Consider the following 23713-nt stretch of genomic DNA (forward strand, 5'->3'; position numbering starts at 1 on the left):
TTATTACTATACTGACTTGAATTACGCAGAGTTGAAAAAACGACTCGGTTTCCAATAATTGTCAGGTTTTTTTCTAACAGGTTTCCGTACATAGAACTTGTTTATTCAGTGGTATAAAAAGTGCATAAATATCAATGGTTATCAGATATATCGGAGCGGCCGAGGTGCTCAAATCTGAACACGCACTAACGCCTTGACAATAGAGGCGTGTTCATTTATTTGTGAGCACCTTGGACGCTCCGATATATCTGATGGCGACTGTACAAACTAAATCTATCACGACGTTTGCAAGGTTGGTTGTCACACTCGTCATGGTTTGCAAACGAGTGTGAAATCTTAACTATACAATACGACTCCCCGTTTTACTCGAGTGATATATAAGAACACAAGTACAAATTCTTTTGAAGACCAGATCCGCTTATCTAATTCTGCAGGTGACTGTACTTTCCGTATTACAACTTTTTAACACCGGTTTTTGATTCAAAATCTAATGGAATTTTCTTATTTGGATTTCAAAAGGTGACCACTGAGAAAACCAGCTTGTACGGAATACCATCCGTACTTCTGCGAGTACTCTATATTACAACCAAATTGAATTTGAAATGAAAAACTACGAGCGACCGGCTCCGACCTTAATGTACAATATCACTTAAAATTACAGCAAGATATTTTTTTTTTGTATATTTTCCATTTATACAATAATCCTATGATTTAACTTCAGCATTTTACGTCGTCTCCTTTGGCGTACTTACGAAAGAAAATAGCAACAATTAATTATAAAACAACTTAATAATAATGTCATAAGACTTAAGTGTAGACTTGGATTTTGGACGAAAATCTCTATTCAAAACTCATGCATGCATATAAATCACACAAAATTTTTAAATCCGTGTTAATCTGTCAAAAAATCTTTTACGAAAAGTCTAGCCGTTTAAAGACCTCGTCCAAAAAGTCTAGGTCTTACGCTGGACCGCTTCAAACTAAGTTTTATTCGTACTTGGTCAAAACTAAGCTAACACCATCGGGGGACGGCAACTTAAAGAAACGCTGCCGGCACGAGTCTTGAACTTTCGTCTTTCAACCCTAAATTTAACATGGTTTCCCGGGTGCAAGTTTAACCCCAAGCGTAACAAAAAGTAGAACCTTATTAGCCTTTCGCTTATATTCTTACAACTTAAGCTAAATAACACGAAATCCAATCAATATCAATCAATTTAGAGTCTAAAACTAGATTAAAATTCGAATAGACTCATCACATTCAGTGTAAGAATAGTTGTAAATTTTGCACCGCGAGAATTAGAGCATACGATGTCGTGTATAGACGAAAATCTGAGTATATGCTGTCGTATATATACGACAGTATCGCTCAAGAACCATGCCGACAGTCGTTTTAGACACAGAAATCGACAAAGTAAACTAACAGTGCATACAGCTAACATTATTATTGCTCTAAATACGCGGTAATTTGGAACTTACGAAATTGCATGAACGATTCCTGTGTCATTCATTACGATATAGGAACTATTATATAAGTAATGTAGAAGCGATCGAAGCTGTCTTTACGACATACAACTATATACGAATAATTATTACTCTCCGGTATTGTTTTTAGAATAATAATCAAAGGCACATTAATAAAAATGTACGAAAGCCCGGGGACAGGCTTTAACCCCAACAGGTTAGGTGAGGTGTGCAATAAAGAGTATTTGTATTGTATTGTTAGGTTGAAATCACTATTTCATGTTAATAAAGTTGTTTTTAATTGCATCTTAGTGCCAGTAGTTTTTTAAGGCCACATACTCTAAGTTAAAATCATAACTAATTGGTAATTAAAATTTGATTTGACCGGCATAACAACCGTTAACATAAAAAAAAACTTAAAAATAAGAACATGTTCAAGTATTTTCTAAAAACAACACCGAAGTATGGTGCGCTAGTTGCGAGTCGAAACTGAATCGTGTCCCGTTTAACGGGAAAGGTATTGCCGTCGAAAACATAACGCACCTGATGCCGCAAACTTTTACAATTGGTGCCGTGACCAGGATATCAAATTAAGGTGTATAAACGACTGTGTGTGAAGCGTCACTTGACTTCTTATATTGGACATAGGACGAAATTACGCAAATTCTTCTGCCATATCTGACAATATCGCTCGAAATTCAAGACTATGGACATGGACATAGAGAAATATAGTAAGGCAAGAGTGCTCACTCCATACATCAGTTTTGGTACCAAAAAGACTATTATTTTCATAGTCGACATCTAGCATCGAGTAGCGGAATTATCAGTACTGCTACTTCTTGACAATAGATGTAGCACCGACCGGTTAGTCTTATGTTGTTGAGCATTAGACTTTCCGGTTGGTGCTACATCTATTGTCAAGTAGCAGTACTGATAATTCTGCTACTCGATGCTAGATGTAGACTATGAAAATAAAACCTAGTCTTTTTGGTACCAAAACTGGTGTATGGAGTAAGCACTCCATGTATTTTTTTCTCTATGCTATAGACGACGTGCGACGTTGCCAGACATGTAAAAGATTTGCATTTTTATTTTTATTCACAATTTTGCCATGTGTCAGATTTACGAAGTATCCTGGCTATTCTAAAATGACAACTTAGTAGTGAATGCCTTTTTAGAAAATTGTAATCAAGTTTGCGGCACTGGAAAAATAAAAACTATGTTTAAAAAGCACACTTATTAACTAAGAAAAAACGCACACTGGATTTTAGTGCTCTCTACAGTTTTTTTTTTAAGTATCCGGGATATCGAGTGCATTATCCAAGATGAATAATCTAATAGTAGTTTATGTGACTGCTACATAATGAGAGGCATTAAAATACGAGTGTGGGTTTAAGAAACGAACGTTAGTGAGTTTCTTAATAGGATCACACGAGTGTTTTATTGCCTAATTATGTACAGTTACATACTGACATGTGTGTAGATAAACCCTATTTATTTGAATTGATGTCGTAACTTTATTCAAAGATTTACTACAATCACTTTAATGTTGTTTTGGCCTATACTAAATTTATCTAGAATAATTTTAACCTTGTTATTAACCCCAAAATTAGTCTATTAGTGATAACAGCAACAGCCAATGAATCTACCATACGCTGACATTATTATAAAAATATTTACCAACTAAATGCGGAATTATATCAATTCCAAGTGCCTTGCATGCAAGTCCTATGACTATTTCAAAGCTAGAAATAATATTAAGATTATTTATTAAAGGCACCAATCGAAACTATTGACTTGTAGATTTATTATACGGTGTGTTCTTTCAAATTATAGTCAAATTGTGCGAGGTGCATATAAAGGTCATAATGATCAACTTTTACTATGAGACAAACCTCTAAATCGAAAAAAATTGTCTGTCATAGATAACGTTGACATCTGGCCCCTATTTCACCACGGCGACAGGTGCGACAATTCGACAAATGTCACTGTTGCTGACGTCACAGGCATCCATGGGCCACGGTTACCGCTTACCATCGGGCGGGCCGTATTCCTGTTTGCCACCATCATTGTATTATTTAAAAAAAAACTTTATTATATCGGCAAAAAACAGGTACCTATTTCGCTTTCGAAGTTTATGATGATGATGATGACAATTGTCACACGATTTAATAGAACTTTCGGTAATTCTTGACACGAAATGAGTTCTTTGTCGGAATTTCATGACAATTGTCGTGTTTCTTGTGACAATTGTCATTAGCTTCGCAAAATAAGTGCTTATTTATTGGCGATATAATGGAGTTTTTTTTTTTAATTAATATGTTGGTGGCAAACAAGCACACCGCCCGTCCGATGGTAAGCGGTTACCGTAGTCTATGGAGGCCTTAGACGTCAGTAACAGTGATGTCGACAATTTTTGCACCTGTCACCGTGGTGAAATAGGGGCCTGATCAGCCAATATGTATGAAAGCGACTATTTATTTTACGCTATTTCGGGGTTGGTTCCACAGTAAAAATTGCTCAGTATGACCTTTAAACTCACCCCACAAAATATGACTAAGGGTTGTAGAAACACCCTGTATTACAAGTATGTCAACTTTTCAAGAAAGTCATGACGCACGACATTCATGTCGGATGACGCACTCGCACCGTCACGTCATTTTTCATCGTTCAAGTTTATTGAGCAAGTTAATTATTACGATACAAGAATTCTTAATACTAGCATCCGAAAACTTTCCACTGACAAGCATATAAATGCAGAAAATTACGTAAAGGCCGATAGCTAACAGTTATTATTTTAGCATCTCTACAAAAACATACTTTTATCTTAGTCTTTTATCATGCAAATAAAGGCAGACGAGAATTAAAACTAAGTGTAGGTATATCTCGCGGTAGAGAGGTCACTTCGTTTTTAGAAAGCTTCACGTGGATCACCGGTCACCCGTCATAGAAAACGGAGTGTACGACGTCTCGGCCCGGGCCCGGACCGTTCTAGCGTGAGTCATCCTTAATGCAAGTGGCGATTGTCACCTTAGTATAATTTAACGTTCCTATTTTATAAATTGTACGTAAATCACAGCTACCACCCGCACTAAGCTACGATGAATACAATGCTACCACGAGTTGGCATTCGACATTTACGTTAGCGACTGCGTGAACTGGGTCGCATTCCCTCTCTATCGCACCAATACATCAGTGCGAGCGAGACGGACTGTGATCGAGTTTACGCAGTCGCTAACGGAAACGTCAAGTGTCAATTCATGGTATAGCTACAAGTCTTATTAGTTATCCTCCTAAGGCCCAGCCATCCCAAACATCCAAAATTTGCCACTGAAATTTGAACCTAAATTGTAGGATAATAGAGTTGATTTTACGTTGTTTGAAAATTGAATGAAACAAAGCAAAAGCGACTCTGTTCCAATTGAACATGGTTTAAATTACATCGAACTGAATAGGTACTATAGGTAGGACCTTGGGCCTTAGGAGGTTAAGATATAACTATGCTGAACTATTTTATAATCGCTTGTCAGTAGTTGAAATCAAATGCTAGTCAAATACCAATTAAACATATATTTCATAAAATGCTTCGTTTCAATGTTCAATTGGCATTATATATGGGGCATTATCCATGAAAAGGGACCTTATTGTCGATGGCGCTTAAGCCATTATTAACAATGCGCCGATATAAATACAACGGCGCGCGACGCTGTGCGGCGTAAGCGCCATCTACAATAAGGTCCCTTTTCATAGATAATGCCCCATATATAATATAATATAAAATAGCACGATTATAATATTTAACAGTTTTTTTTATTATTATATACATACGCATTTCATATCAATGCTATCTCATATTATACGCGGAGGTTAAACATTAGTGTGTGCTGTGTTGTGTCATAGATAAGTGGCAGTATACGGCAGACCCGGAGTGAACAGACTGACATACATACATTTCTGAACTGTGTATAAGTAGGGAACTTAACTTGCGTCACCGTTAACGCAAGCTCCTGATGATACTCCTCGGTACAGAGTGAAACATGTCGAGCGTTTTCGACTTAAAATACGTGAGTGACCCGTTTTTAATATATTTAATAAGTAGGGAACTTATTCAAAATAATCTGAGTTTAGTATTATTTTTGTTAAATACAAAACAGACCTATTTTGAGGTCATTTTATTTCAAGTAAATGAATGTAATTCCCATACCATTTCGTACCTTGTCACAGTGAATCAATATTAAAGTCGCTAGAGACCTCATACTATTGTCACTGTGACATGAGTCAAATGTCGTGAAAAGAGAGACGTCAAATTATGAAAACATGTTGTTTATCATTATAAAAAATATGAAAATTTGTTGTTTATCATTATAAACAACATATTTGATATTGATATGATACTTTGTCACATCAAAATCGGTGCATAGTTAGCTTGGATCAACTCTAGTCTGCTTTATCAGTTAAGAAATGTTTGTAAATCATTCACAACAGTTCATTCGGGACCTGCAAAACTCATAGTCAAATATACATCAGAAAATCACACTTTCAAAACCAGAGCTTACACAAAAGCCTACGCCGCTCTACACAGGTAAGCCAGTCTTGAGACAATTTACAATTTCGTTTCTCAAAAAAAAGGACTATATTTCTTTATCTAGTTTCGATTAGACTATCGGCGAAATATCAACAACTGTACATTTTACATTGCCTAAGAGGACCTACAAAATATAGTGTCAGAATCAAAACTGACACTCAGAGCCGTTTCGCACTACGTCCGATCCGAATCCGTGAAAATATGGTCCGAAGTAACCGTAGAACTATTTCTATGGTAAATTACGCACTAGATCCGTCTGATTTCTTTCCGAAATCGGATGACAAAGTGCGTAAATTACCATAGAAATAGTTCTACGGCTACTTCGGACCATATTTTCACGGATTCGGATCGGACGTAGTGCGAAACCGCTCTTAGTGTTGCCATGACAAAAAAAATCTTAACTACACAAGCGAACAAAAAACCTTAACTATTATTTTATATATATTATTAATTACATACTAGGAAAATGAATATAACTAAGATGACTGCAATTTGAAGTTCGGCTCGAATATGGTACAATGTCAAAAATATAATATATGTTTGTTAATATGTAGCTTACGCTATAAGCCGTGACGCGCGTTAGTCGCGCGACTGTCGCGCGTTTGTCGCGTAGCGTTGTTTATTGTCGATGCGTACAAGCTGCAACAAAGAAAACGCGCATATTAATAACAAATATCTGGGAGACCGAGCAACAATATATAAAAACAGAAAAGTGCGCGTTTTCCCAGAGATAAGACCTAGCTAGATAGATTTTCGCCCCCGAAAACCCCCATATAGCAATTTCCTCGAAATCGTTAGAGCCGTTTCCGAGGTCCCGGTGTTTCGATAGCTATAAGGTTCTGTATTGAATACTCTCAAAAATTAAAGAAATTTGCGTATGATCACAGCGATGGTTTATTTGCAACTGAACTGGCTTACATAGGCATCGATCTATCTAACGGGAGACATGCATGTGTGTCTGTGCGTATACCTATTTGTCTAAACACCCGGAAATATATAAATACAATTGCTCGTTTAAAATTATGTCGTTATTGTATACAATATTTTATCACGAGACAACCTAAATAAAGGGACTTATTGGTGATTTTATCGTGTCGTCCGCGGCGACACGGTCAAATTCATTATAGTTCACTTAACTGTTTTGTAATGCAGTCATTATAATGGAGTCGGGTACCCGTAGTGAAAGTATGCGATTATAGATCGGTTCACAATATTGAATTCAACCATTAATTTTGATGAAATACTGTGGGGCATTATCTATGAAAAGGGACCTTATTGTCGATGGCGCTTACGCCGCACAGCGTCGCGCGGCATCGTACTTATATCGGAGCATCGTTAGTAATGGCGTAAGCGCCATCGACAATAAGGTCCCTTTTCATAGATAACGTCACATATGTGGGAAATCAATGAAATTAAAAGTGGACTAGTAGTAAAACATAACTCACCTAGGGCATACACCATTTCGCCTGCAACCCAGAGACCCACGCGGCAACACTACACTCACGCTTATAATAACACTAAGTCGACTGTGTGTCTATGCACTATAATATAGTCTGTAACAAATGCATCGGGTCGTGCGCACTCGTATGTATACGTGCGCGGCGTCATCACTGCGGGGCGGGAGCGGCCGCGGAGTCTGGCTTGATTTTTGGCGGGGCTGGCAAACAAATACAACATGTTAATAAGTAAGATAAATCCTAAGTGTAAGGCCTGAGTGGACGCTCGCTCGGCGGGCGTGCAGCGTGGCTGTGGGCTCACGCGTGATGTGAGCAGCGTGCACTAAGGCCGCTCCTATACGTGCGCATTTGTTTAACATGCACGCCGCACGCCCCACCCCGCTGCACGCCCAACAAGAGCGTCCACTCAGGCCTTACACTAAGACCCAGTGATACAATGAAAGAGTAATTTGGTTGAACTCTGTGTCTCTGTGTGACTGTGTGTGTCTGTTGTGTCTGTGTCTGTGTCTGTGTGGATGTGTGTGTGTCTCTGTGTGTGTGCGTGTGCGTTTGTGTGTGTGTATACTCACGTCTCGGGCGCGCGTTGGCGACGACGCTCTGGGAGCCGCAGGAGCCGGCGCGGCCGCGGTTGTTGTTGCTGTTGTTGTGTGTGTGTGTGCGTGTGTGTATGTGTGTGTGTACTCACGTCTCGGGCGCGCGTTGGCGACGACGCTCTGGGAGCCGCAGGAGCCGGCGCGGCCGCGGCTGTTGTTGCTGTTGTTGTGTGTGTGTGTGTGTGTGTGTGTGTGTGTGCGTGTGTGTGTATGTGTGTGTGTACTCACGTCTCGGGCGCGCGTTGGCGACGACGCTCTGGGAGCCGCAGGAGCCGGCGCGGCCGCGGTTGTTGTTGCTGTTGTGTGTGTGTGTGTGTGTGTGTGCGTGTGTGTATGTGTACTCACGTCTCGGGCGCGCGTTGGCGACGACGCTCTGGGAGCCGCAGGAGCCGGCGCGGCCGCGGTTGTTGTTGCTGTTGTTGTGTGTGTGTGTGTGCGTGTGTGTATGTGTGTGTGTGTACTCACGTCTCGGGCGCGCGTTGGCGACGACGCTCTGGGAGCCGCAGGAGCCGGCGCGGCCGCGGTTGTTGTTGCTGTTGTTGTGTGTGTGTGTGCGTGTAAGTGTGTGTGTGTACTCACGTCTCGGGCGCGCGTTGGCGACGACGCTCTGGGAGCCGCAGGAGCCGGCGCGGCCGCGGTTGTTGTTGCTGTTGTTGTGTGTGTGTGTGTGTGCGTGTGTGTATGTGTGTGTGTACTCACGTCTCGGGCGCGCGTTGGCGACGACGCTCTTGGAGCCGCAGGAGCCGGCGCGGCCGCGGTTGTTGTTGCTGTTGTTGTGTGTGTGTGTGCGTGTGTGTACTCACGTCTCGGGCGCGCGTTGGCGACAACGCTCTGGGAGCCGCAGGAGCCGGCGCGGCCGCGATTGTTGTTGCTGTTGCTGTTGTTGGCCGGTGCTGGACGGCTGCGGACATAGGATACATGTTACGATTACATTTGTGGGTTTGTTTAGGAATTAGCAGTTCTATATAAGTGTGTTTCAATGGGGTTGGCCGGTCGAAGTATTTAGCAGATGGCGCCATCATAGCTTGCCCTGTCAATCCCTAGAGTTGTGTCAAATTTTTTTTTTTTAATGCCCTGGATGCCAGCCCTTTAAGCCAAATCTCATAGAAAAAGGGGCAAGCTATGATGGCGCCATCTATGCAAACCTTTGACAGTTTCCAACATTCGAAAGAGAGCCTATTAGGTATTGATTATAAATAGGTATGTAAATAAAGTAATTAATATTACCTGAAGGGTCTGCTGGCGTGGTTGCGCTCGCTCTCGGACACGGAGCGGTGGCGGTCGTAAGGGCGCGCGTGCGGCCCGCGGCCCGGGGCTGCGGGCCCTTGGGCCGCTAGCAGCTCGTTCAGCTGCGGCTGCAATACAACACAACATTATTACACTTTTCACAACTTCCTTCACATACCTGCTCATACATTAAACTACAAGTTCTGTCAACTATAGTCCTGCTAGTACTGAATTTTTCTACTGGTAAAGCTGGCTTGCCAAAGTAGGTATAAACAGGGTTTGTGCAATTCTAACATACGTCATAAACATACCAAACAGTATTAGAACTAACAGTGGACTTTGATGTTTACGGTAGGGTTGTCAGACTTTTATACAACTGCCCAAGAGTTACACTTGACTTATGTACTGAGCTACTACTAGCCCTGTAAGTAGTACCGAGGTACTAGCAATGGCGATGTATGCAGCTCGGGTGCGCGCGACCTGCCCCTCGCGCCCCGCACGATTACCGTGTCTAGACGACTTCGTCGAATGACTGTATTGTTTTATAAACTCTGCCCGTACAGTCAACATAAACCAACCAACATGTCAACGTGCCATCCCCATATAAACGCATCGTATTGCACGCAGTTGCACTACAAAGAACCTTAATACTTTTATATTATTATTTTTTCTTTTTTATGGTCATTTTTATTTTATTTATTTTTTATTTCTCGTTAAGTCGTTACGTACTATTTCATATTGTTTATATATATATTTTTAGAGACATTTATCACTCTCAACATCTGCATTTTAACTATTTTAAACTATCACTTCATCCACACTTTTACATCACACTCATCACGTGATCTGGGTTCCGGCAGAATATCAGTGCCTTGCTCGAAAGAGCGAAGCGTATAGCTGAGTCGGCACCCTTTTGATGTTGCTGCAATGCACACAGTGTAACCACTGCAAGTGTTTCCACTATTCCTGTCGTTGTTATATGTATGTCTCTAATATTTGTAAGATTTTGTATTTTGTTAATTGTGTAATCTTCTGTAATCTTCTTTTGCAGCAATCAAATAAACGCTTTATCTATATATCTATCAATTGTTTTGATACTACCCTAGTAACTTAACACATTTATTGCCACCAAACAAGACATCCGCGCCAGGCCACAAAAATTTCGTCATATAAAGCTGTAGTACCACGATCCCGACTATCGGCTCGTCCGGCCTGGGAACGGAATCATAAAATACCCGATAGTTGGGTTTTCGGCACTGAATCTGTTAAGAATACGGGCGACCTAAGCAGACGAACTTGCAAGAAAGGGCGCAGACACACCCCTGGTCGGCCCAGAACCGTTCTGTGGAATCACAAAACGGGATGCATATTCTCTGCTCAGCGACTTAGAAAAAAAGAGAGCAATCGATTGGTGGAAGTTCGCTAAAGGACAAGTACACTCGAAAGCTCTAATCCAAGGATTCAACAGCAAAATCGCTAAGGAGCTTCTGGGGCTCAAAAGGCACAAAACTTGCGCGGTGACTAGAATACTGACTGGACACTGTAAGTTGAACAAGCACATGTTTCAAATTGGCAAGAAACAAGATGCGACATGCAGGTTCTGCCAGGAGTCAGAGGAGACTGCAATGCACATTCTCTGTTCCTGTGGACCACTAATGTCAAACAGAAGTACCTACTTAGGGCGGCATGTATTGCAACCCTATGAGGTACAGAACGTTACGGCCCAAAGCATCTGTAATTTTCTGGATGCAACGGGCATTAGTAATGAACTTTAAAGGGCCGTCACAATAGATCAATACTTGGTCGACGTGACACTCAAAGGCCCGATACCACCCCAATAATAATAATAATAATACCTCCAGCACTCGGAAGTCCTCGATGCTCTTGAACTTGGCGAGGTAGCCTTGCAGCTTGGGCTCCACCTGTAGGGCTCCGGCATGCTTGTAGTACTTCAGGAACGCCCAGAACTTCTCCAGGCCGTACAGCTGACCTGCACAACACGTTAGAATTGAATTAGATGTTCAACAATTTGTTAGTGTTAAAAAAAAATACTTCATGAGACATTTAACAGATACTCGTAAGCCCTAGGTGAAAAATTGACGAAAGTAAGGTGCGCATTAAGACTGGCAACGTTTGACAAAGTTTGATATTGACAGTTACTTTCGTTTTTTTAGACCCCCCTCCGCCCTTGTCACACTTTTTCATAGGAAAAAGATAGGTCTTTAATACGTACTACAAGTATCACACTTAGCATGTGACGTAATTTGTGGATAAACCCTAAGGGGTCTTTAAACTTCTAGACCAGATGGCCACATCCAGGCCTACGGAACGTTAGCTTTCATGCTTCCTTTCCTAGGGACAAAAGTAAGGAGTTTTCAGCGGGGTCCCGTTGTTTCCCAAGTTTTAAGTCATAATGTATTGTTTGTCATATTATCATTAGTCATAAAACTGAAACCGTTAACATTTCAGGATTTTCGTCAGGTTACCTATAGATAGGTTAGGTTAGTTTTCTGGCAATCCTGAAAAGTAACGCGTTTCTGAACCAAATGAACTAACGAAAATGCGGGCAAACAATACATTATGGCTTGAAACTATTTGGGAAACAATGGAGACCCTTTTTCAGGGCGTAGTTTCTCCTCGTTTAGTGACCAGTACGGATATGATGGTCGTTCTTGTCTACGTGACAGCGTGATAAAACGGTGTCCGTCACTTTCTTTCCCACGGTGTTAAACAGTGACAGTTATTTTATCACGTGGATAAAGATGGATAAAGCTATCCATAATAGGCTGGCAGGTCTGACCTCGCTCGTAGTCCGTGGCTGTCTCGTGCTGAAAGTGCTGGTAGAGCTCGGGGCGGAACTTGCGCTCCAGGCCGTACGAGTAGAACCGGAAGAGGCACTCCAGTCCGTACCGGAAGCCGGCTGCCGCGTCCTCGTTCGCTAGCGTCCTGTAACGTTAAATAATTACTTGTATACAATTGATATAATCAAGCTTTTCAATCTCGTACCCATTAAGGCCTCTCAGCAAGCTTCGTGGCCTTAAACGGTACTCGACTGAAAAGCTCCCCATTATATCACGATTGTATAAAATACTATTAGTCAACATTAACCTCATAATTTACAGAAGCTGTAGCCAAATACTTTTATAACGCAATTTTCTATTTGCTTAAGGTCCGCTTGGCACTGTGTGTTGTCAACATATTTAAGAACAAGCATTGCCTACTTAAAGAAGTAAACCCTGTAGATTTTTCAAAGTAAACATTTTGTGTTATTGTTTTATTTTATACGAGCTGTTCTGTATTTTTTATACATTTTTTTTTTTCATGTTTGACGATCCTTTTGTGAAATTCTTAAATTTGTGTTAAATTTGATTTGTATAATAATCCAATATTATTATGGAATAATAATATCCATAAATTGCTCTGATAATTAGCTTAAGATAATTTATAAGTATGTTACGATTCATAAGTGCTTGTTGCTAGGCCTACATGAATAAAGTATATTTTGACTTTGACTTTAAAAGTATGTTTTGTAGTTTATCAAAGTTTTGTCTTCATTATCGATAACTTTATTTGAGTCTTTTTGGTCATGTCGTCGCAAAAATAAATATTTCTATACCTAATATTGTATTCGGTTACCGCGATAGTTACTCATGATCGGGATGTAGAATAAATACAATATACGCGTTAAAATCCGTTTTAATAGTTTTATTTATACACCTATTATTACTGGTAGGTAGTAGTGATCCAAAAGACTCGAGCCCTGTGAGCCTTTTTCTAGGGCTCGCCTCATTTCTTGACGCCTAAAAGGCTAAAAGCCTTTTTTATTTCATTAGTAAAATAGGCTTTTAGCCTTTTAGGCGTCAAGAGATGAGGCGAGCCCTAAAAAAAGAGCTAATAGGGCTCGAGTCTTTTGGATCACTAGTAGGTAGACAGAAATATTATGAATCCCACCAATAAGAACTGACCTGAACTCGTTGTACATGGTCCTGTTGAAGTGGTCTCTGAGGAAGAACGACCAGAACCGGAACAGCGTGTTCATTTCCTGCGACTGCCCGATGCCAAGTTTCTTACGCTCTGTGGAAACGGAACTTTGTATTAGCATCTAGTCACCGAGTTGTTAAAGGAAGTTATAAATATAGGAATAGTAAAGACGTATAAAGTAGTGGAATATCCTAGTCCTTGTCGGGCGTAAAATTCACGACGACGCTGTTTAACCCTTAAATGCATGACTTTTTCTTTTTACCCGAAATTAATATATGTATCACATAATTGTTTGCCGATTCTAGGAAAAATAGTTAAAAAAAATATAACTTCGATTTTCACTGCGAAATCAGTGTTAGAAGTTGAATTGGCTAAATCATATTTATGTAAATATGTAATTTTCAGTAATAGATATATGAATTTTTTTACTACCATTAGAAAGGTACACTATTTGTGATATACCTATGATAAAGTTTTTAAATATAAAATAATTACAAACCCCGAAAAATCTGCCCAAAATGACATACTAAAAATCATCAACTTCCAGGTTTTTCCAAGTTTTCCGACATTCCGTCTATAAACAAATGTAATTTTTATAAATTAAAATACTGCGTAAATTTATGTAATGATTCGGAAAATTTATTAGTTTTACTATTGAAATAATATACAAGAACAAATAGAATTTGTTTAATAATGCATAACATTTGATGTTTATGTTGTGTGTATAAATGCATCACTATGCATTTAAGGGTTAAGACACTAGCAAGTAAGCGAGCCAAGCGCCATCAGAGCAACCCACAGACAAGACATCCTCCAGACTGAGCATAGTAGCGCTACCCCCTCCGCCACAAATATACGGTAGTTTTACTCCATGTTCGAGTCAAAGTGTCTTTGTGTGACGTCCGTGTCTTTGAACGGACCAATCACGGCACGGGACTCTCTCACCTCGTCCCCCGCACCCCAGTATTGTTGGCAGCATCGGTTTCATGAAATAATTGCTCTAAACTCCTAGAGAGTCTAGAAGACTCCTAGTCTATGGAGCAACCTGTTCGCCACGGGTACATTACTCCTGCCAGGCCTGTGGTCGTGTTTGCCGCTCCCGTATTGGCTTATATAGCCACGAAAAACGTTTTCGCCCTACCTGACTGTTTCTATAGTCTGTAATAGACTTTAAGGCCAATGATGATGATGATGTCCCACATTAAGGAAGTATCATTTTGAGCTTTGACTGCTAAACATGGTACTGTGAGTAATGTACGGCACCATACCTTTTTCCGTGAAGATATCGACAGAAATGTTTATACGAATAATTAAACAAGCAACTTGAAGCAAGTGGGTGGATCAACTATTTCTTGTTGTTATTCTGTCCGGTCAGCCAAGAGACAATAGTAGCATAGTTTGTTAGAAGACATTGTACACCACCTTCTTCTGGCACGCTTGGTAGACGACCCTCAATGGAAAGGGTTTATAAGTATCACAAAAAAGCGTGTTTGGTGAATATAAATGCCTAAAAAACAGGTTTTAAAGAGCCACCCAGGAGAACGTAACCATGGCAACGAGTGACAAGAAAAAGTTGATTCACCCAAGTACTAAAAAAGGGGCACACGTGTTGTGTGTCGTACCTCAACTCATCAGAGCTGATACCTATAGTTTGGACAAGAATGTTTACCTTTGAGACAGCGCGAGTAGTACTTGTGGTAGGCCTGCTGAGTGAAGTGGTTCTCGCGGAGCAGGCCGTGGCTTGGGTGGTGGAACGTCGGCAGCGACTGTGGCACTGACCCGCAAGAGGACCCCAGCGTCGGTGACGTTCCCAATGACGATCTGAAACGTTTAACAACATATTATAAAGTGTTTTTCAGTACTTGTACGAAATATCATCTGATGTTATTGAGGAAACCGGTTGTGTCAATTTGTTTTGATAAGCTTGTCGAACGGACCCCTGGCACCCTTGATAATAGATAGTGAATTAGCAAATTGAAGGGTCAATGGGGAGACCGAATATGCCGCAGACCTTGTGGTTGATGGGGTAAACCGGTCCCAGAATGGAAATCACGTGACGACAAAACGCATGGTGCCATGTTACTAGTTAATAATATTGGTAAAGCTTTGGATTCCTCCGAAAGCGGTGCCGTCATATAGCGGCCGTCTCCATACTAAATAATACGGCTAAATATGGATGTCGTAGTATTTGTATGGAGACGGCCGCTATATGACGGCACCGCTTTCGGAGGAAACCAAAGCTTAAGGCTCATCATCTTCTTCGCGTTGTCCCGGCATTTTGCCACGGCTCATGGGAGCCTGGGGTCCGCTTGGCAACTAATCCCAGGAATTGACGTGGTCACTAGTTTTACGAAAGCGACTGCCATCTGACCTTCCAACCCAGAGGGTAAACAAGGCCTTGTTGGGATTAGTTCGGTTTGCTCACGATGTTTTCCTTCACCGAAAAGCGACTGGTAAATATCAATTATTTCGTACATAAGTTTCGAAAAACTCATTGGTACGAGCCGGGGTTAACCCGCGACCTCCGCTACCGTTAGGCCATTGTACATAAGACAGGTTAAGATACAATTAAAAGAAAGTATACAATGTACAAAGGCGAACTTATCCCTGTAAGGGATCTCTTCCAGTCAACCAGGATAGTCGTCAGTCAGTAGGTAGTCATAAGGCTGTGGGCAAGGATTGAAGGAGAGCTGAAAATTAAGCTCAGTGCCGTATTTAGGGAGAAGCTTACGTCCATCAGTGTACTGACACAGGCTGATACGTACCCGGTGCTGTGGGTGTCCATGATCCAGCCCACGTGGTGCTCCACGGGCGGGTTGAGGCTGTGCCTGGTCCTGTGGTGTCCAGCAGTGTACTGACACGGGCTGATACATACCCGGTGCTGTGCGTCCTGGCGCGGTGCTCGCGGATGTCCATGATCCAGCCCACGTGGTGCTCCACGGGCGGGTTGAGGCTGTGCCTGGTCCTGTGGTGTCCAGCAGTGTACTGACACGGGCTGATACATACCCGGTGCTGTGCGTCCTGGCGCGGTGCTCGCGGATGTCCATGATCCAGCCCACGTGGTGCTCCACGGGCGGGTTGAGGCTGTGCCTGGTCCTGTGGTGTCCAGCAGTGTACTGACACGGGCTGATACATACCCGGTGCTGTGCGTCCTGGCGCGGTGCTCGCGGATGTCCATGATCCAGCCCACGTGGTGCTCCACGGGCGGGTTGAGGCTGTGCCTGGTCCTGTGGTGTCCAGCAGTGTACTGACACGGGCTGATACATACCCGGTGCTGTGCGTCCTGGCGCGGTGCTCGCGGATGTCCATGATCCAGCCCACGTGGTGCTCCACGGGCGGGTTGAGGCTGTGCCTGGTCCTGTGGTGTCCAGCAGTGTACTGACACGGGCTGATACATACCCGGTGCTGTGCGTCCTGGCGCGGTGCTCGCGGATGTCCATGATCCAGCCCACGTGGTGCTCCACGGGCGGGTTGAGGCTGTGCCTGGTCCTGTGGTGTCCAGCAGTGTACTGACACGGGCTGATACATACCCGGTGCTGTGCGTCCTGGCGCGGTGCTCGCGGATGTCCATGATCCAGCCCACGTGGTGCTCCACGGGCGGGTTGAGGCTGTGCCTGGTCCTGTGGTGTCCAGCAGTGTACTGACACGGGCTGATACATACCCGGTGCTGTGCGTCCTGGCGCGGTGCTCGCGGATGTCCATGATCCAGCCCACGTGGTGCTCCACGGGCGGGTTGAGGCTGTGCCTGGTCCTGTGGTGTCCAGCAGTGTACTGACACGGGCTGATACATACCCGGTGCTGTGCGTCCTGGCGCGGTGCTCGCGGATGTCCATGATCCAGCCCACGTGGTGCTCCACGGGCGGGTTGAGGCTGTGCCTGGTCCTGTGGTGTCCAGCAGTGTACTGACACGGGCTGATACATACCCGGTGCTGTGCGTCCTGGCGCGGTGCTCGCGGATGTCCATGATCCAGCCCACGTGGTGCTCCACGGGCGGGTTGAGGCTGTGCCTGGTCCTGTGGTGTCCAGCAGTGTACTGACACGGGCTGATACATACCCGGTGCTGTGCGTCCTGGCGCGGTGCTCGCGGATGTCCATGATCCAGCCCACGTGGTGCTCCACGGGCGGGTTGAGGCTGTGCCTGGTCCTGTGGTGTCCAGCAGTGTACTGACACGGGCTGATACATACCCGGTGCTGTGCGTCCTGGCGCGGTGCTCGCGGATGTCCATGATCCAGCCCACGTGGTGCTCCACGGGCGGGTTGAGGCTGTGCCTGGTCCTGTGGTGTCCAGCAGTGTACTGACACGGGCTGATACATACCCGGTGCTGTGCGTCCTGGCGCGGTGCTCGCGGATGTCCATGATCCAGCCCACGTGGTGCTCCACGGGCGGGTTGAGGCTGTGCCTGGTCCTGTGGTGTCCAGCAGTGTACTGACACGGGCTGATACATACCCGGTGCTGTGCGTCCTGGCGCGGTGCTCGCGGATGTCCATGATCCAGCCCACGTGGTGCTCCACGGGCGGGTTGAGGCTGTGCCTGGTCCTGTGGTGTCCAGCAGTGTACTGACACGGGCTGATACATACCCGGTGCTGTGCGTCCTGGCGCGGTGCTCGCGGATGTCCATGATCCAGCCCACGTGGTGCTCCACGGGCGGGTTGAGGCTGTGCCTGGTCCTGTGGTGTCCAGCAGTGTACTGACACGGGCTGATACATACCCGGTGCTGTGCGTCCTGGCGCGGTGCTCGCGGATGTCCATGATCCAGCCCACGTGGTGCTCCACGGGCGGGTTGAGGCTGTGCCTGGTCCTGTGGTGTCCAGCAGTGTACTGACACGGGCTGATACATACCCGGTGCTGTGCGTCCTGGCGCGGTGCTCGCGGATGTCCATGATCCAGCCCACGTGGTGCTCCACGGGCGGGTTGAGGCTGTGCCTGGTCCTGTGGTGTCCAGCAGTGTACTGACACGGGCTGATACATACCCGGTGCTGTGCGTCCTGGCGCGGTGCTCGCGGATGTCCATGATCCAGCCCACGTGGTGCTCCACGGGCGGGTTGAGGCTGTGCCTGGTCCTGTGGTGTCCAGCAGTGTACTGACACGGGCTGATACATACCCGGTGCTGTGCGTCCTGGCGCGGTGCTCGCGGATGTCCATGATCCAGCCCACGTGGTGCTCCACGGGCGGGTTGAGGCTGTGCCTGGTCCTGTGGTGTCCAGCAGTGTACTGACACGGGCTGATACATACCCGGTGCTGTGCGTCCTGGCGCGGTGCTCGCGGATGTCCATGATCCAGCCCACGTGGTGCTCCACGGGCGGGTTGAGGCTGTGCCTGGTCCTGTGGTGTCCAGCAGTGTACTGACACGGGCTGATACATACCCGGTGCTGTGCGTCCTGGCGCGGTGCTCGCGGATGTCCATGATCCAGCCCACGTGGTGCTCCACGGGCGGGTTGAGGCTGTGCCTGGTCCTGTGGTGTCCAGCAGTGTACTGACACGGGCTGATACATACCCGGTGCTGTGCGTCCTGGCGCGGTGCTCGCGGATGTCCATGATCCAGCCCACGTGGTGCTCCACGGGCGGGTTGAGGCTGTGCCTGGTCCTGTGGTGTCCAGCAGTGTACTGACACGGGCTGATACATACCCGGTGCTGTGCGTCCTGGCGCGGTGCTCGCGGATGTCCATGATCCAGCCCACGTGGTGCTCCACGGGCGGGTTGAGGCTGTGCCTGGTCCTGTGGTGTCCAGCAGTGTACTGACACGGGCTGATACATACCCGGTGCTGTGCGTCCTGGCGCGGTGCTCGCGGATGTCCATGATCCAGCCCACGTGGTGCTCCACGGGCGGGTTGAGGCTGTGCCTGGTCCTGTGGTGTCCAGCAGTGTACTGACACGGGCTGATACATACCCGGTGCTGTGCGTCCTGGCGCGGTGCTCGCGGATGTCCATGATCCAGCCCACGTGGTGCTCCACGGGCGGGTTGAGGCTGTGCCTGGTCCTGTGGTGTCCAGCAGTGTACTGACACGGGCTGATACATACCCGGTGCTGTGCGTCCTGGCGCGGTGCTCGCGGATGTCCATGATCCAGCCCACGTGGTGCTCCACGGGCGGGTTGAGGCTGTGCCTGGTCCTGTGGTGTCCAGCAGTGTACTGACACGGGCTGATACATACCCGGTGCTGTGCGTCCTGGCGCGGTGCTCGCGGATGTCCATGATCCAGCCCACGTGGTGCTCCACGGGCGGGTTGAGGCTGTGCCTGGTCCTGTGGTGTCCAGCAGTGTACTGACACGGGCTGATACATACCCGGTGCTGTGCGTCCTGGCGCGGTGCTCGCGGATGTCCATGATCCAGCCCACGTGGTGCTCCACGGGCGGGTTGAGGCTGTGCCTGGTCCTGTGGTGTCCAGCAGTGTACTGACACGGGCTGATACATACCCGGTGCTGTGCGTCCTGGCGCGGTGCTCGCGGATGTCCATGATCCAGCCCACGTGGTGCTCCACGGGCGGGTTGAGGCTGTGCCTGGTCCTGTGGTGTCCAGCAGTGTACTGACACGGGCTGATACATACCCGGTGCTGTGCGTCCTGGCGCGGTGCTCGCGGATGTCCATGATCCAGCCCACGTGGTGCTCCACGGGCGGGTTGAGGCTGTGCCTGGTCTTGTGCTTGCGGCTAGTGCTGCAATATACAATCACAACAAAAATATAGGGCAATAGACTTCATGCTACATAGATTTTTATTCAAGATTCAAAAAGCTCTATTATGCTTGTACAGTCACCTGCAATAATACGTTAGGGCAGGCGTGTCTCACTCCGCGATTTCGTCGCTTTGCTACAGGTAGCTAAAAGTACATACGTTCGGCCCTAATTTTGGGGAAAGCCATAAGCCGCGCGTGGCGCTGTCGCCACCTAGCGACCATATCTGTGCTGATCGTAACAGACGCGTTTTGTTAGAGAGTGAGTCTTCTGTACTTAGTACTATTATTTATTCTGTGGTTAGGGCTCATTTAGACGGTGCGAGAACTCGCATGCGAGTTTCATTACATTGCGTCATTTGATCGGTCGACTGAATTGATGTAACCTCAATGGTCCGCAATGTAACTAGAATCGTATACGAGTTCGCGCGCCGTCGAAATGAGCCCTTACTCTTCTAAGGCCGCAAAAATATGTGACACGCTCTTATGGCTCTACAAATAAGATCGTGTCAGATATTTTTGCGGCCTTCGTTGTGCATATTATTGCAGGTGACTGTACTGTACTTAAACTAAACGAGAATACATGATAGTCATAGGAAACATCTTTAATCACTATATAGTATAAAACAAAGTCGCTTCCCGCTGTCGGTCTGTATGTATGCTTAGATCTTTAAAACTACGCAACGGATTCTGATGCGTTTTTTTTAATAGATAGAGTGATTCAAGAGGAAGGTTTATGTATAATTTGTTAACCCGTGCGATGCCGGGGCGGGTCGCTTTTATACTATGTAGTAATAAGTACCACTTTAATCTGGATATCGTTCCTAAAAGCTTAAATATATTCATACCTAATATTAATCTAAGTTAGAATGTGTCATACGCACTGTACAAAGATTTAGGGTGGTATTACACCTGTTTTTTGGCCAATGTGTGTTTTGTCTCAAATTGTATTTTTTCCTTATTTACTCGTAATGGATGTTAATAATAAGATATGTCCCGCCGAGTTTGTTGCCGGTCCCATTTTGTGATACCCTCCTCCAATTGAGGGGATCTAAATCTTCTCGAGGCAGAGGTAGGGTTGGAGCCGGTGTAGCTTTATTTGACGTTCATAAGCGCATTGTAATATGCCTACTTGAATAAAATATTTTTTATCTTTTTTTTAACATTTTGCTTGAGGGAAAGAGTGAAACGCCATGACCATACCCCGCAACGGAGCTAGCAAAACCGTAGCATATGACAGTTTTGTGTCAGGGTTGGCGATTATGATGAACCATTTTGCTTTAACTTTATTGTATGTAAGATTAATAAAATTGATCGAGAACCATGTTGACCCTCTTCCGATATAACCCGGTTTAATTTACTTACAAATAATATAAATTAACAGGTCGTTTCAATGTACTTATATGTTATTTTGTTTATAAAATTACGTTTTTTTTTTCGTATTTCTTTCAAATATTAACATGGAATTTTCATTGCTTGAAAATATTGGTTTGTTTGAAAACAAAGAAAAAATATTTTTTGCACTTTTGTTTACACGTAGTAGTGATAACCCTGACGTACAACTGCTACAGATTTGCTAGCTCGGTTGCGAGGTTTGGCCATGACATTGGACAAGCATATTGGACAGATGTAACACCACCCTTAGGAATGATAATATAAATGTAAAGGTACGTACATAACATCAGTGGCGTGTGGGTCCTTGTTAGCGGCGTAGAAGCGGGCCGTGCGGCGCGGCCTCTTCGCTTTGCTGCCTTGCTCCTGTTGCTCGACCTGCCAGAATAATAATATAACGTGAACACAGAATACTGCCTTCATAGGATCAAATTTAATATCAATAGTCATATGTAGAAGCGTTATAAAGTTTGAGATTAAATGTCTTGCTTTGAGTTTGACAGCGAATTACTGCTATTAATCGTGATTATTTAAATTTTAAGGCCCCAGTACACAATGGGCCATCGCCGGCCAGTCCAAGGGACGCAGCCATGCGGTAGAATGAGATAGCAATATCACTTGCTCCCTCTAACGCATAAATGCGTCCCCCAGAATGGCCCACGCTGGCCCGCCCATTGTGTACTGGGGCCTTAACGAAAGTACCTTTTGAATACATCAAATAGTTTCTATGTTGCTGGATTCGCCAATATACGCGTCCAAAGTTAAAACGGCCGTTTTTGTTTTGAGTTGATAGATCGACGTATCCAGCAACATAAAAACTAGTTTGATGTATTCAAAAGGTACAGTGGGCCAAGAAAGTGGTCTACCAGTTTTGACAAAAGTTTCTGCGAGATCTAACGATCGCTAAGGTTGACAATTGTCACTGACATAATATTACAATCGACCTTGTTGTCTCATGACGTTCAAACGAACCTCAGCCGTAGGGTGGTAGTGGCCATATTTTTGGCTGACTGTACTTAAATACAAAATACAGTACGTAGCGGCCCACTTTTTTAAATATCTTTCGTTAAATTTAAATAATCACGATTATTTAGCAGTGGCGCTAGTGTGCACGTTGATGGCCTCTTAACCTTTTTCACACCGTGTCAAACACAAAAGCTGTCACTCAGACGCCACATCATTGAAGTGTCAAAACTGAAGTTGAACTTTATGTATATGCACGTAGGTCGATGTTGCTCTGTGGTCTGTGAGTGATTAATCGGTCTTTGGCATTGAACCTACGGTGCGGATATATCGGTCATTGGCGTCCAAAAGGTTAAAAACGTCAACGTTCGTCAATCAGATCAGTGTGAACGCTTGTAGTGTGGTATGATGAGATAGTTGTTGGGGTAGTTTACCATCTGCGGCCTGCTCGGGGTTGAAGTGCCGCTCGTGGGGCTGCGTGGCCTCGAACTGCTCGCGGGTGATGAGCGAGACCGTGCGGTAGTGCGAGCCCAGGCTGCCGTGTAGTAGCCAGTTATGTGAGTAGTTTACCATCTGCGGCCGCGGCGGCGGCGGCGGCGGCTGCTCGGGGTTGAAGTGCCGCTCGTGGGGCTGCGTGGCCTCGAACTGCTCGCGGGTGATGAGCGAGACCGTGCGGTAGTGCGAGCCCAGGCTGCCGTGTAGTAGCCAGTTATGTGAGTAGTTTACCATCTGCGGCCGCGGCGGCGGCGGCGGCGGCTGCTCGGGGTTGAAGTGCCGCTCGTGGGGCTGCGTGGCCTCGAACTGCTCGCGGGTGATGAGCGAGACCGTGCGGTAGTGCGAGCCCAGGCTGCCGTGGGACTGTTGAAAAAAATGGAATAGGCTACATGACTAATTTTCATTTATGGTATCAATCGATCGGGTTTGTTTTTAGGATCAAATGTCTATATGGGACCCATTGCATTAAAGTAACACAAAAGTCAGAAATTGTAGTCAAAGGCCGACAGTCGCACTTCACTCGCGAAACGCCCTAAACAAAACGATAAGTGAAATGCGTCTTTTAAAGATTTCTTCTAAACGGAACATTTTAGAACTATTGCAACCCTCTCTGTTTGAAGTGTGGCCACTGAACTTTTAATGAATGAATGAATGAATGAAATCGTTTATTTCAGGCAACTAGTGGCCCATACATAAATACCTTAAAACTAGCATACATATTATAAAAATATAACTAAACACTAAAAAACACATTATGATTGCGATGCATTACGCAACCCCGCAGTGTCAGGGAACCGGCCGCGGAACCGCCGAAACTTGACACCCTTCGGCCAAAACTCCTCCTTGGTGAAGGTCGCTAGATGTTCAGTCGGAACGGTCACCACAAACGAAT

At 45.2% G+C, this 23713-nt stretch overlaps 1 protein-coding gene and 1 long non-coding RNA gene across 2 annotated transcripts in view; both read right to left on the bottom strand.

Annotated features, from left to right (window-relative positions):
* Positions 1-6180: 6180 nt before the first annotated feature.
* On the bottom strand, positions 6181-7528 carry LOC134660195 (uncharacterized). The gene is made up of 3 exons (XR_010097852.1): positions 7492-7528; positions 6413-6685; positions 6181-6197 (listed from the first exon to the last, which is right to left on the bottom strand). It is a non-coding gene; the product is annotated as an uncharacterized LOC134660195 (long non-coding RNA).
* A 125-nt stretch (positions 7529-7653) lies between these two features.
* Positions 7654-23713, bottom strand: part of LOC134660083 (la-related protein 1) — a 109165-nt gene continuing 93105 nt past the window's right edge. Inside the window, exons 25-36 of the mRNA XM_063515783.1 lie at positions 23053-23184; positions 21647-21741; positions 19848-19955; positions 14974-15125; positions 13289-13397; positions 12124-12269; positions 11180-11313; positions 9324-9451; positions 8896-8997; positions 8558-8863; positions 8325-8509; positions 7654-7703 (exon numbers count right to left, since the gene is read on the bottom strand). Of these exons, the coding sequence (XP_063371853.1) occupies positions 7654-7703; positions 8325-8509; positions 8558-8863; positions 8896-8997; positions 9324-9451; positions 11180-11313; positions 12124-12269; positions 13289-13397; positions 14974-15125; positions 19848-19955; positions 21647-21741; positions 23053-23184 (1647 nt within the window). The remainder of the gene's footprint in view (positions 7704-8324; positions 8510-8557; positions 8864-8895; positions 8998-9323; positions 9452-11179; positions 11314-12123; positions 12270-13288; positions 13398-14973; positions 15126-19847; positions 19956-21646; positions 21742-23052; positions 23185-23713) is intronic.

This window comes from Cydia amplana, chromosome 26 (assembly GCF_948474715.1).
Source record: "Cydia amplana chromosome 26, ilCydAmpl1.1, whole genome shotgun sequence".
Classification (NCBI taxonomy): Eukaryota; Metazoa; Arthropoda; class Insecta; order Lepidoptera; family Tortricidae; genus Cydia; species Cydia amplana.